This window comes from Trichosurus vulpecula, chromosome 8 (genome assembly GCF_011100635.1).
Source record: "Trichosurus vulpecula isolate mTriVul1 chromosome 8, mTriVul1.pri, whole genome shotgun sequence".
NCBI classification, from domain to species: domain Eukaryota; kingdom Metazoa; phylum Chordata; class Mammalia; order Diprotodontia; family Phalangeridae; genus Trichosurus; species Trichosurus vulpecula.
In genome coordinates, this window is record NC_050580.1 from 54,851,523 (window position 1) to 54,866,109 (window position 14,587).

Genomic DNA, 14,587 nt, shown 5'->3' on the forward strand with positions numbered 1-14,587 from the left:
GATGTTGTGGAGGTAAAATTAACAATACTTGGCAAATGACTGAAAGCATGAGGAGTTAAGGATGACTATGAAATTTTGAACCTCTCACTCTAAGTATGGTGTTGTTCTGGACAGAAATAGAAAGGTTCAGAAAGGGGGTAGATTTTAGGGTAAAGATAATGAGTTTTGCTTTTGGATATTTTGAGCTTGAGATGTTTCTAGGAAATCAAATTTAAAATGATGATGTGAGCCTGGAATCCAGAAGAGAGGCTAGGACTGGAAAGATAGATCTAGGAGTCATCTAAGCAGAGATGGCAAATGAACTCATGAGAGTTTATGAGGACTGCCTCATTCTGACTCCAGAGGTGGGGAATGTAATAAAGAATTAACTAAGGAGGGATAAAAGGAGTACCTTCCTACAATGAAGGCACAGTTGAGATTATCATTAAGTTTTATTGATGTGTTTTGGTTTTGTATTTTCAGACTCCCATTTTGTGAGGTCTCTTATAACAAAGTAAACCACTTAAGGAAAACTAATAATACAGTGACTGCATGTGGAAGTACATATAACATTTCACATCTGCAGTACCCCTTTATTTCACTATTAAAAAAAACTAACAGAAATCTATTTCTCTCCCACCTCCAACCTTACTGGAAAATAAAAATGAAAACATTTCTTAATATGCATAATCAAGCTAAACAAATTCCCTTAACATCTATGTATGTATGTATGTATGTATCAATCAATCTACACTCTAAATCCATCACCTCTTTGTCATGGATAGCATGTTTTATCATGGGTACTCTGGAATCATTAATGGTCATTGTATGTTCATATTTCTCAACAGTTTTCAAAGTGTGCATGCGTGTGTGTTCACTGTATAAATTTCATTAATCATCAGTTGATAAAAGTTCCCCAAATTGCTTATTTTTATAATGTCAATATTATACAATATATTGGTTCTTCTGGTTCTGCTGACTTTATGCTGCATTAGTTCATATATGTCTTTGCATGTTTTTTTCAAATCATCTATTTTCTCACTTCTTAGAGCACAGTAGTACTCCATCACCTTCATAAGCCACAATTTATTCAGCCATTCCTCAAATGATGGGCATCCCTTTAAATTTCAGTTTTTTGCCACCATAAAAAGCGCTAACATAAATATTTTTACATATAAAGGACGTCTTCCTCTTTCTTTTCCTCTTTTGGGTGTGGGCCTAGCAGTGATATAGCAGGATAAAAGGGCATGCACTGTTTAGTAACTTTTCTTGTATAATTCTAAATTGCCTTCCCGAATGGTTAGATCCATTCACAAGTCTAGCAACAGTATATCAATATTTTCCTACAGCCCCTCCAACATTTATCACTCTCCTTTTTGTCACCTTTGCTACTCTAATGTATGTGAGATGGAGCTCAGAGTTGCACTAACATGCATTTCTCTAATTAGCAGAGATTGGGAACATTTCTCCATATAGCTATAAATGGACTGTTTCTTCCTTTTATCATCTATAAATTTAGTTTAATTATCAACTGAGGAATGACTCTTTTTCTCATAAACTTGAATCAGGCCCTTAGATATCTTGGAAACGAGACTTTTATCAGAGAAACTTGCTGCAAAGATTTTCCCCACTGTTTCCCTTTTAATCTTGGCTTTATTGGATTCACTCATACAAAAAAACTTTTCAATCTTACGTAATCAAAATTATAGAATTTATCTTCTGTGATACTCTCCATCCCTTGTTTAGTCATGAACTTTTCTCCTTTCCATATGCCTGATAGGTAACTTTTTCCTGGTTTCTTTAATTTGTTTATGATGTATCATTTTACATATATAGTCACATACCCATTTGGAATTCATCTTGGTATAAGGTATGAGGTATTGGTCTATATCTAATTTCTTTCTTACCAATATCCAATTATCCCAGCCTTTTTCATAAAACAGTGAGTACTTATCCCAGTAGCCAGGATCTAATAGGATTCTGGACCCATTTGCTTTTTTATGTTGTACACCTACTGTATATCTGTTCTATTTTTAACCAGTACCAAATGTTTTAATAATTAATGCTTTGTAGCACCTTTTGAGATTGTTAGGCTCCTTTTATTACCATTTCTCTTTTTTTAAGATTCTTGACCATTTTTCCCTCCAAAAGAATTTCATTATTATATTTTTTCTAGTTTTAGAAAATAACCCTTTGGTAGTCTGATTGCCATGGCACTGGATAAACAAATTAATTTAGGTGAGTATCATCATTTTTATTATATAGGTTCTTCCTATCCATTTTTAATTCGTATTTTCCCAATTATTTAAGTCTATATTTCTGTCAACAGTTGTTTATGGTTGTATTTATACAATTTTTGTGTGTATCTTAGATAGTAGACTCCCATGTATTTTATACATTCTGTAGTAATTTTAAGAGGAGTTTCTCTCTAGCTCTTCTTGCTGGGTTTTAATAGTATTATGTAAAAAAGTTGATGATTTTTGTGACGTTTTTTATATCCAGAAAATTTGCCAGTTTTCATTTCAATTAATTTTTAATGACTCTTTAGGGTTCACTAAGTATATCATCATATTATTTGCAAAGAATTACAATTTTGTTTCTTCTATGATTATTTCCTCAATTTCTTTTTCTTGTCTTAGAGCTATAGTCAGCATTTCAAGTACAATTTCAAACAGAAGCTGTGACAATGGACATCCTTGCTTCACCCCTAAATTTACTAGAAAGGCTATTCATTTATCTTTAGTACAGATAATGATAACTCTTGGTTTAAGAAATATACTATTTAGAGGGGGAGCTTGGTGAGTAGAGCACAGGCCCTGGAATCAGGAAGACCTGAGTTACTAGTGGTGTGACCTTGGGCAAGTCATTTAACCCCAATTGCCCTGCCTTCCCCCCTCAAAAAAAAAAAGGAAAAAATATACTATTTATCATTTTAAGTAAAGGTTTATTTATTCCTGTTTTCTAGTGTTTTTAACTGAAATGGGTGTTGTATTTTATCAAAAGCTTTTTCTGAATCTGTTGGAAAAAATTATTTTTGCTGACTTTGTTATTAATATCATTAAGTCTACAATTTTCTTAATATTAAACCAATCCAAAATTCTTGATAAAACTCCAAACTGATCACAGTGCACAAGCCTTATGATATGTTGTTTTAGCATCTTTGTTAAAGTTTAAAAATTAAAATTTTTTTCATCTAAGTTATATTAAGGATATTGGTCTATAGTTTTCTTTTTCTTCTTTGATTCTCCCTAGTTTATGAACTATGATAACTGTAAGCTCTATAGTGTTTAAAGTTTTAGTTTGATAATATAGTTATAATGATAGGACTCCAATGTGAGGTCACTGGAGCTAAGTAGTCCTAATGCCTTTAAAAGCATATGGAAAAAACAATCTGTATTTTTCCAATGTTAACACTGCGTCAGGCAGATAAGGCTTACAGCTTTTTGATTTGATGAATAGTTAACATTAAATCTTCCCACCAATTTATGGTCCCAATAAAGAAACTCCCCCTTACCTGAGTTTCACCCAAGCCTGGTATCCATAAATGACCCTGAAAACTGTTCCACCACATCTGGCTCTGACTAGAAACGCCCCCGCCTACATCTGGCACCTATTCTTAACCAAGTCCATTCTTAGGGTATATAACTTTGCCATCTGAACCTGAACTCTGTGTGTGTTTCTTCCCCAATATGTTGCCCTCCTCTTTGTGCAAGGTGAGTTTTTTGCATCTATGGGGATGAACTGTCTGTTTCTATTGCCAGATATACTGTATGCGCATATGCTTTTGTTTGTCTGCTTGATGGACCACATAATAATAAAGCTCTTGATTTTATCACCTGCCTGAGTACCAATTTTCTAGAAATTCCTGAACACAGATTTTTGCTTTAACCGAAGAGGTGAGGTGAAATAAACCATGAATCAAGACCATATTTGTGTCACAGAAGGAATTTGGTAGGATTCTTTCTTTTCCTATTTTTGCAAGCAATTTGTGCAACATTGAAATTAATTGTTCTTTGAACACTTGATAGATTTCAATTGTGAATCGATCTAGTCCTGGAATTGTTGTTGTTTCCTGAAGATCATGTATTACTTGTTTGATTCTTCCCTGTGAAACTGGGTTAAAGTCTCTATTTCTTACTCTGTTATAACATGGGTATTTCATATTTTTGTAAATATTCATTTTTTTCATTATTTTGTTATTTCTAATTTTCATACCCTTTGACCCAGCAATACCACTTCTAGGGTTGTATCCCAAAGAAATCACACAAGCGGGAAAAGGACCCATATGTACAAGGATATTTATAGCAGCTCTTTTTGTGGTAGCCAAGAATTGGAAATCAAAGTGATGCCCATCAATTGGGGAATGGCTGAACGAGCTGTGGTATATGAAGGTAATGGAATACTATTGTGCCATAAGAAATGGGGATGATATGGACTTCATAACAACCTGGAAAAACCTACACGACATAATGCTGAGTGAGCAGAGCAGAGCCAGGAGAACACTGTACACAACCACAGATATATGGATTCCGTGAGGACCAACCCTGACAGACTTTGCTCTTCTCAGCAACACAAGGTGCAGGCACAACTCCAAAGGACTCACAATGGAGAATGCTATCTACATCCAGAGAAAGAACTATGAAGTTTGAATGCAGATTGAGGCACACTTCATGCTTGCCTTTTTCTCTTCTTTTGTTTTTGTTTTTGGGTTGGTTTTTTTTTGTTTGTTTTGGTTCTGTTTCTTCTTTCTCCTGACTCATTCCATTGGTCGTAATTCTTCTCCGCAACTTGACTAGTGTATAAATTAATTCAATGCGAAGTTATTCGTGGTAGTTATATGAAATTCCATGCCATCTTAGGGAGGGAGGGGGGAGGGAGGGGAGAAAATCTGGAACTCAAAATTATGTAGAACCGTCTGTTGTAAACTAAAAATAAAAATAAATATTTAAAAAAAAACAAAAACAAAAAAAAAGAAAAGGAAAAAAAAATTCCTAATTTTATATGTTAATTCAATATTGTTAATTTCTTCTTTAATTTTCAGGATTTCTATTTTGGTGTTTGAAATTTTAAAAATTTGTTGGTTTTCTAGTATTTTGGTTATAATTCAAGTTTATTCATTTATTCATTCTGGGGTTTTATTTTTCTGTTGTTAACAAAACTGTTTAAAGTTATAATTTCCTCTAAGGACTGCTTTGGCTGCAATCCCTAAATTTTGGAATGTTGTCTCCTTGTTGTAATTATCTTTGACAAAATTTTTATTTCTATAAACTATTCTTTGATCCAACATTTTTTTAAGTTACTTATTTCCAATTGACTTGAATCTTTTTTTTCCAGAAAATCCTTATTTAATGTAATTTCTATGGCATTTTATCACTGAAGGACACATATAATACTTCTACCCTTCTATATTTCGGAAATTTTTAAGCTATAATTAATTTGTATAGAGTGCCATGCATAGCTGAGATATATGTGCATTCCTTTCTATTTCCATCCAATAATATAGTCAGAGGTTTATCTTATCAAATTTTTCTAAAATTCCTTTCATGTCATGAGTTTATGAGCTGTTTTATTTTTGTTTTTTTGATATACGTGTTTTTTTACATCACCAGAATTTCTTCCAGTATCTCTTCCTTCTCCCTCCCAGAGAGCCATTTTATATAACTATTTTTTAACAGGGAAAGAAAAGGACAAAAAAGTTAGATTGATATATGCAACTAAGTGGTACAGTGGATAGAGCACCAAGCCTGGAGACAGGAAGATCTGAATTGAAATCAGGCCTCAAGACACTTACTAGTTGTGTGACCCTGGGCAAGTCATTTAACTCCCATTTGCCTGAGTTCCTCATATGTAAAATGGGGACACAATGGAGAAGAAAATGGCAAACCACTCCACTATCTTTGCCAAGAAAACCTCAAATGGGGTCACAAAGAGTCAGAGATGACTGAAATGACTGAACAACAACATCACAAAAATCCAAAAATATAAAATATATACCATGCCTATAGATCTCCCACTTCTTCAAAAGGGTGGAGGCCTCTTCATATGTCTTTTTATTTGAGCCATGCTTGCTCTTTGCAGTTTTGCAATATTCACTTCTGATTTTTTTGTGATGGTTCTTTTTATTTACCCTGTTGAAGTCATTATGTATATTGTTTTCTTGGCTCTATTTAGTTTACTGTGCATCAGTTCATATAAATCTTTCCATGCATTTATAACATTTGTCATTTCTTACAGCCCAGTAATATTCCATTATATTCTTTTTTTTTGCAGGGGGGAAAGTTGGGCAATTGGGGTTAAGTGACTGGCCCAAGGTCACACAGCTAGTAAAGCATGTCAAGTGTCTGAGGCCACATTTGAACTCAGGTCCTCCTCACTCCAGGGCTGGTGCTTTACTCACTGTGCCACCTAGCTGCCCCTCCATTATATTCTTGTACTGTAATTTATTTAGCCAAGCCTTAACTGATGACTATCTACTTGGTTCCCAATTCTATGCTACCACAAAAAAAAAATGTTACTATAAATATTTGGGTATATAGAGGATGATTCTTATCAACAACTTTTTCGGGATATACCTAGTGCTAGAATCTCTTCGTTGAAGGTTGGGGCCATTTTATTCATTTTATTTGCACAATTTCAAACTGCTTTCCAGAATGAGCACAGTAATTCACAGATCCATGAACAATATACTACTGTGCCTATCCTTCCACAATTCCTTCGACACTGTCGACTATTCCTAACTTTTGTCATCTTTGCCAAATGGCTGAGTATGAGGTGAAACTCAGCATTGTTTTGATTTGTCTAATCATTACTGATTTGAACCATTTCTTTTTACTTTGTTAAGTTTGCAATTCTTCTTTCGAAAACTGTTCCTATCCTTTGACCACTGATCTATTAGGAAATGGTTTTTGGTCTTATATGTTAGGTTTTGTTTTGTTTTTAAATAGACCTTGGCTATGAAACCCTTACCTGAGATGTAGATTGATTTCTTTTTTATCTTAGATACATTAATTTTGTTTATGCTGAAGCTTTTCAACTTAACATAATCAAAGTTACCTATTTTATATCTTATAATTGCCTCAAATCTTTGTTTGGTTAAGAATATATCACCTACCAATAACTATGAAATATGATCTGCTTCTCTTCTTTTTTTAATGGTAGGGCTTTTAACATTCAGGTCATGTACCCTTTTGGATTTATTGTGAAATATGGCTTAAGGTGTTAGCCCAAGCCTAATTTCTACCAGATTGTTTTCTAATTTTCCCAACAGTTCTTATTAAATATGAAATTCTTTTCAGGATGCTTTGTTTTCTGATTTACATAACACTGGGTTGATTGCCATTGTTATTCCTCCAATTCATGTAACCTATTTCCCTATTTTTTAACCAATATCAAATTGTTTTGAAGGCTGTTACTTAATGAAAAGTTTGAGGTTAGGAAGTACTATTCTTTCTTCATTACTAACTTTATTTCTCTTGATATTCTAAATATTTTTTTTTCTTCATATGAACTGTTATTTATTTTACCAAGTTCTGTGAAGCATCCTTTTGATAGTTTGGTATATCCTTAAAAATGTCAATTAACTTTGGTAGTATTGTAATTTTTACTATATTGACATGGGTCAGCCATGAGTACTGATTATTTCTCTAGCTATTTAAGTTATTCCTTATCTCTTAAAGAACATTTTGTAATAGAATCTATAAGTGTTGGGGCTGTGTTCCCTCCCGAGCTTGGAGGAGCAGCTGAGACCAGGTGCCAGGATGGGGCATCATCAAGGAGGAGGATCCTTTCACCCTTGTTCACAATCTGGATTAGGAGGATTGAGGGGGATACCTCTCCCCCCAGGAAATGTCCGCCCTAACTCTCCCATTGGGATGTTCACGGAATGGGAAGCACAAGGAAAAAGGAAGCAGCCACAGGAAGCCAAGGAAGTAAAAAGCTCCATGCTTCTGACCTGGAGTTCAGACCCCTTTCCCCTCTTGCCCTGCCTCAGACTGGGATGGAAGCTATGGAGAAGGGAGGGTGAAGGGAAACTTTGCAAATTCCCTGGCTTCTCTTGGGTGAGAGGAAGGATTGGGACTTGCAGACACTGTCAACCTCAACTTAGCCCTTCACTGACTTCTCTAGGATTTCCATTCACTTGCATATAGCCCACTTCCCAGCAGAGCTGGGAAATCAAACTTTCTCAGATAAAGGTGTGAAACAGACAAAAGAAAGATACTGCAAAGGTTGCTGCTGTGTATACACCTGAGAGGTGATGCTGTCTATTCCCAGCACAGAGTGAATGAGGAACAAGGGGACTGATGAGCATAAACAAGATGGGACAACTTTCTAGACCTTCCTGAGTCTACAGTTTCCTTGAAGATAAGGGTTTACCTTCAACTTGTTTTGTTGAAAATTCATTTCCCAAATATCAGGCACCAAACTGTATTTCAAAACAAAATAGATAATTTTTTAAAATAAAAAAAAATTAATTAAAAAGGTACATGATCTACTTCTTTCAATCCTAAAAAGCAAGAGTATATTTTCTGAACTTATTTCTTTTAAGCTCTATAGCTAGCTGGTATCTATCTCCTCCCATCATTACTACACACACACACACACACACACACACACACACACATATGCACATGCACACATGCACATGCATACACACACTTATGTATGTCTATATGTATACAACATGAAGAACCTTTGCATTATCCATATACACACATAAACACAAACATATATTCTTTTTCATTAGCTCTATGTACATTTTTCATCTTTAGAAAGGAGAGCAATATTTTTCTAGTGTGTAGGATAAATGTAGTTCTCCATAATCCGTAAGATGCCTGCAGATAGAAGACTGTCCATTGGACTTCCAAAGATGTAGCTGTCTGAACACATCACTCCTCTCCTCAAAAATCTTCAGTGGCTCCCTACTGCTTGTGAAATCTGATCCCAGAAGGAATAGCTTTAATTTTATCTTGTGAGAGATCCAGCCATATGTGATTTGGCAGGAAGTGAAAGAAATCTTTAGGAATCACGCGAAGGTCATTTATTTGGAGATGCGATTGTTTTAAATGAGGGATTTTGAAGACTTCCTCACATAAAAGTTCAAGGCCTCCTTTGATCAGGTTCAATGGAAGAGAAAGAGAGAAAAGGATTCCTTCAATGACGTTCCAAATATCTTTTCAGCGGGTAATTGACAGGGTCCTAGTTTTGACGGAGCTGCTTTCCATTGGGTCAGTATACACATACAATTTTATGAAAGAAAAGCTCCCTTTCATTTGTTAGCACCACAAAAGACCAGTACTTGAACTAGGACTCATCATCTGGGGTAAGTAGTGACCTGAAGTGGGGCCATGGGGCCATGATTTTGGTTACTTACTCATTGCTCCCTCAGACACAAGGCTCACAACAAAACCCAAATGTCTGTGTGAATATAATTTTTTTGAGAAAAGAAACTAGAATTAAGAAAGGGACAAGATCTATAGATCCTTTACAATACTTTTTGATTGGGGGCAGGGGTGACGGGGAAAGAGCCCAACCAAAAGCATTTTAAGATTAAAGCAAAAATCATTCCACTATCGATATATATTGTTCTTTACCTTGCCAAATATTTCCAATGTGCTATCCTGGCTCATATATTTCCTGAGACAGTACTTAGAAAACATGTGCCCAATATCATGATAAAACAATATCATGATAAAATAATCTTGCTGCTATCACCTTCTTTCTAACTTCTGATTAAAAAAAATTCATTTCTCTGACAGCAAAGACAATAGTCAAAACTTGATGGAACACAGATTTAGCCATGTACCCAGGCAGCACTGTTGTGTAGCTAGCTTCAGGCGCATTCAGCAACATGTGGCTAGGAGCAGATGAAGCACGTGGTAGAAGCCATCCAAGGCTAAGACTTGGCAAAGGATGAGCACAGCAACAATATGAATATACAAAATATTTGAGGGTAGAGAGCAGAGTAATGTTGAACTAGTTAACTACAGGGTAAAGGTGGGAGAGGATGGGAAGTGAAGTCAGAGCAGGGGTAACAGAGCTCAAAAAAACACAGAGGGGGGAGTAGAAAGTTCCTGCATCATTACTGTGCTCAACTTTCATATTAATATTTTGACCAGTGGTAGGTAAAAAGACTTCAAGTAACTGCTACATGCCTTAGTTCCACTGTGAGTCTTAACAATGTTAAGCATCACTTTTAAAGAAAATAAGAAGCAGCATTTTTCTATCGCCAATATAGAAAATATCCTTCACACTGAAGCCTAGTTATCTCGAAGAAGTTCCTCTGGAGGCCTCAAATACCATACCATAGATTTTGTGAGCTCCTTTCTTGTCTCCTTATATTGATAGAGTTTTATCTGGATGATGTGAGCATGGTCTTAATCTAAAGTCCTTATTTTTCACAGAGGATTGCTGAGGCTAATAATAACTATGTTGTAATAAACACTAAGATTCTTAGTTGAAAGGAGAAAGATGTTAAAGAATACTATTCATGCAACATACAGAAAAACAGTTTCAAGGCCAGTAACTTGGCAAGCCTTCCCACTCTGCTCCACCAACTTACGTTCTGGCTGCTTCTCGTTGGGGGTTATGGATCTCACAAAATCTTGTGGAGTCATAAACACTTCAGCCTCACCAGGCTCACTAATAATCTTTAAAGTAGCAAAATATCGGAAAATTTTGTCAGGAGTGGAGTAGGCTCGAATCCTGTTCTCATATTCCATCACCTAAGAAATAAATTTAAGAATCATTAGCATTAAAAAAGCATCTCAATTTTATATAGGGCTCCTTACACATATCATCTAATTCAATCTTCACAACAGCCCTAGAAGGGAAACACCTTAAGGATTACTATTCTCAAACAATGTTTCTCTTTAACTTTTTGGGCTACATGTTGGTGTCAGTTTGATTCAAATTAATTCCTAAGCATCAATTAAGAAAAATTTTCTTGGATTAAACAGGTAAAGTTGAGAGCTCTCTTCAGAGATTTAGATATATCTTGAAAAGTAATAGCTTACATGTATATACTGTTTTAAAGTTTGCAAAGCACTTTTTTTGCATTATGTCATTTAATCCTTACAACAACCTTACAACGTAGGCGCTATTATCATACCCATTTTACAGATGAAGAAAACGAAGCTAAGGAAAAGCTTTATGACTTGCCCAGGGTCACACAGCTTCCAGAGCTCCAGCTGTGGCTGCTTCCAGCCCCAGGCCCACCTGGTGGGAGGAATCAAGCAGCACATCAGAGCAGGAGTGGAGGGAGTGCTTTGCTGGTGCAGAGGCAGGGTTCTCTTGCTTTGCCCTGCTTGGATCTGGGTCTTGGTCCTGCTGGCAGTTCTTGGGGGAGGAGGAACGCTGGTGTGGCAGAGCTTGCTGTGTAGAAGTAGCTCTGAAAACAGCAGTGCAAGACTCCTGAAGCTTGGGACAAAGCACTCGCCACTCTAAAGGTAATCATACCCTAACAAAAAGCTCAAGGGTCAAATAGTTGGCTAGAAACATGAACAAGGAGTGTACAAGGATTCAGACTATAGAATCTTTTTTTTTTGGTGACCAGGAAGATCAAAACATACAACCAGAAGAAGTCAACGAAGTCAAAAAGCCAACATCAAAAGCCTCCAAGAAAAATATGAATTGGTCTCAGGTCATGGATGAGCTCAAAAAGGATTTGGAAAATCAAGTTAGAGAAGTAGAGGAAAAATTGGGAAGAGAAATGAGAGTGATGCAAGAAAATCACGAAAAACAAGTCAACAACTTGCTAAAGGAGACCCAAAAAAATACTGAAGAAAATAACACCTTAAAAAATAGACTAACTCAAATGGCAAAAGAGCTTCAAAAAGCCAATGAGGAGAAGAATGCCTTAAAAGGCAGAATCAGCCAATTGGAAAAGGAGGTCCAAAAGACCACTGAAGAAAATACCACCTTAAAAATTAGACTGGAGCAAGTGGAAGCTAGTGACTTTATGAGAAATCAAGAAACTTAAAACAGAAGCAAAAGAATGAAAAAATAGAAGACAATGTGAAATATCTTATTGGAAAAACCACTGACCTGGAGAATAGATCCAGGAATGATAATTTAAAAATTACCGGACTGTCTGAAAGCCATGATCAAAAAAAAAAGCCTTGACATCATCTTTCAAGAAATGATCAAGGAAAACTGCCCTGATATTCTAGAACCAGAGGGTAAAATAAAAATTGAAAGAATTCACCTATTGCCTCTTAAAAAAGATCCCAAAAAGAAAACTAGGAATTTTGTAGCCAAATTCCAGAGTTCCCAGGTCAAGGAGAAAATATTGCAAGCAGTTAGAAAGAAATAATTTGAGTATTGTGGAAACACAATCAGGATAACACAAGATCTAGAAGCTTCTACATTAAGGGATTAAAGGGCTTGAAGTATGATATTCTGGAGGTCAATGGAATTAAGATTAAAACCAAGAGTCACCCACCCAGCAAAACTGGGTATAATACTCCAGGGCAAAATATGGACTTTCAATAAAAAGAGGACTTTCAAGCTTTCTCGATGAAAAGACCAGACCTGAATGAAAGAAAATTTGACTTTCAAATACAAGAATCAAGAGAAGCATGAAAATGTAAACAGGAAACAGAAATCATAAGGGACTTACTAAAGTTGGACTGTTTTGTTTGCATTCCTACATGGAAAGATGATATCTGTAACTCATGAAACCTTTCTCAGTATTAGGGTAGTTGAAAGGAATTTGTGTGTGTGTGTGTGTGTGTGTGTGTGTGTGTGTGTGTGTATATACATATATATGTATAGACAGAGGGCATAGGGTGAGTTGAATACGAAGGGATGATATCTAAAACTAAAATACAATTAAGGGGTGAGAGAGGAGTATATTGGGAGGAGAAAGGGAAAGACAAAATGGGGTAAATTATCTCACATAAAAGTGGCAAGAAAAAGCAGTTCTATTGGAAGGGAAGAGGGGGCAGGTGAAAGGGAATGAGTGAATCTTGCTCTCATCGGATTTGACTTAAGAAGGGAATAACATACACACTCAATTGGGTATCCTACCTTACAGGAAAGTAGCGGGGAAGGGGACAACAAAAGGGGGGATGATAGAAGGGAAGGCAGATCAGGGGAGGAGGTAATCAAAAGCAAACACGTTTGAAAAGGGACAGGCTCAAGGAAGAAAACTGAATAAAGGGAGACAGTATAGGTTGGAGGGAAATATAGTTTATCCTTTATAACATGACTGTTATGGAAGTGTTTTGCATAATGATACATGTGTGGCCTATGTTGAATTGCTGGCCTTCTCAAGAAGAGTGGGTGGGGAGGGAAGAAGGGAGAGGATTTGGAATTCAAAGTTCTAAAAACAAATGCTCAAAAGAACAGTTGTTTTTCTATGCAACTGGGAAATAAGATATACAGGCAATGGGGTATAGAAATCTATCTTGCCCTACAAAAAAGTAAGGGGAAAGCGGATGTGGGCAGAGTGGGGTGACAGAAGGGAGAGCAGACTGGGGAAAGGGGAAATCAGAATATATGTCATCTTGGGGTGGGGGAGGGTAGAAACGAGGAGAAAATTTGTAATACAAAATCTTGTGGAAATCAATGTTGAAAACTAAAAAATATTAAATAATAATAAAACAGCAACAAAATCTTAAAAAATAATACACAGAAGAAAATGAGATCAGCAGGCGATATGATGGAAACAAACATCATAGGATCATAATTTTAGAGGCAGAATGGACCTTCAATGTCATCTAGCCCAATTCCCTCATCTTATATGTTATTATTATCATTTTTTTGTTGGAATTAATATATATTTAAAACCTATAAATAGCTTGGTCATGGCTTAATGTATGGTCATTTCTTTAATGTTTAATTTCTAATTCCTTGATACTCAGTGATTTAAATACAAAACTGATCACAGGGAAGGATGGTGAAAACTGTATTGAAAAATACTTTCAAAATTGTTTATCACTTAAGAAGCATATGAAATTAAATTATCAAATAAACACGTGAAATAAGGACTAAAACCATAATAAAATGCTTAAAATATAACACCATTTTGGTAGAGCAAAACCAAATAAACAAAAACCAACCAAACAAACAAACAAAACCAAAGGACAAATACAATATATACTGCCAGAGACTATTCTGTCCATTAACATCAAGTCATTAATATTCCAATGGTCTGTGAAAGAAATGAAAAGAAAGGTAAGAACTTAGTGGCCAGAGAACAATTCTATGAATGACTGTTGGATTCCTTGATTGCTAGTGAAGACTCAGTGAATCCCTCTAGTCAAAGACCCATAAATCTGGAAATGGGGTGTATATTTGTCATTATAAGTGGGGCATGACTTAGCTGCCAAAAAAAAAAAGCTAAAACAACTTTAGGCTGCATTAGTCAAAGAATTTGGTATAAGAATAAAAGCACAAAATTGACACCAGGAAAGGCAATAATCCTGCTGCACCCACACAGGTCTGGATCCAACTGCAGTATCCTGTTTAGTTCTGTGCAGCACATCTTAAGAAATTATCAAAAGGACAGGGAGGTGGATGCTGAAGGATAAGAAAACTGTGCCTGGGGAAGAGAAGGCACTGGAGGCTGCGAAAGTCAGCAGTGGGGACAGACTGATAGATTTACTAA

The 14,587-nt window shown here is 35.9% G+C and overlaps 1 protein-coding gene across 2 annotated transcripts in view; it reads right to left on the bottom strand.

Annotated features, from left to right (window-relative positions):
• Positions 1-14,587, bottom strand: part of MICU1 (mitochondrial calcium uptake 1) — a 271,707-nt gene that overhangs the window by 186,606 nt on the left and 70,514 nt on the right. For both annotated transcript variants that reach the window (XM_036734251.1, XM_036734250.1), the window contains exon 4: positions 10,538-10,700. In XM_036734251.1, coding sequence (XP_036590146.1) covers positions 10,538-10,700 — 163 coding nt within the window. The remainder of the gene's footprint in view (positions 1-10,537; positions 10,701-14,587) is intronic.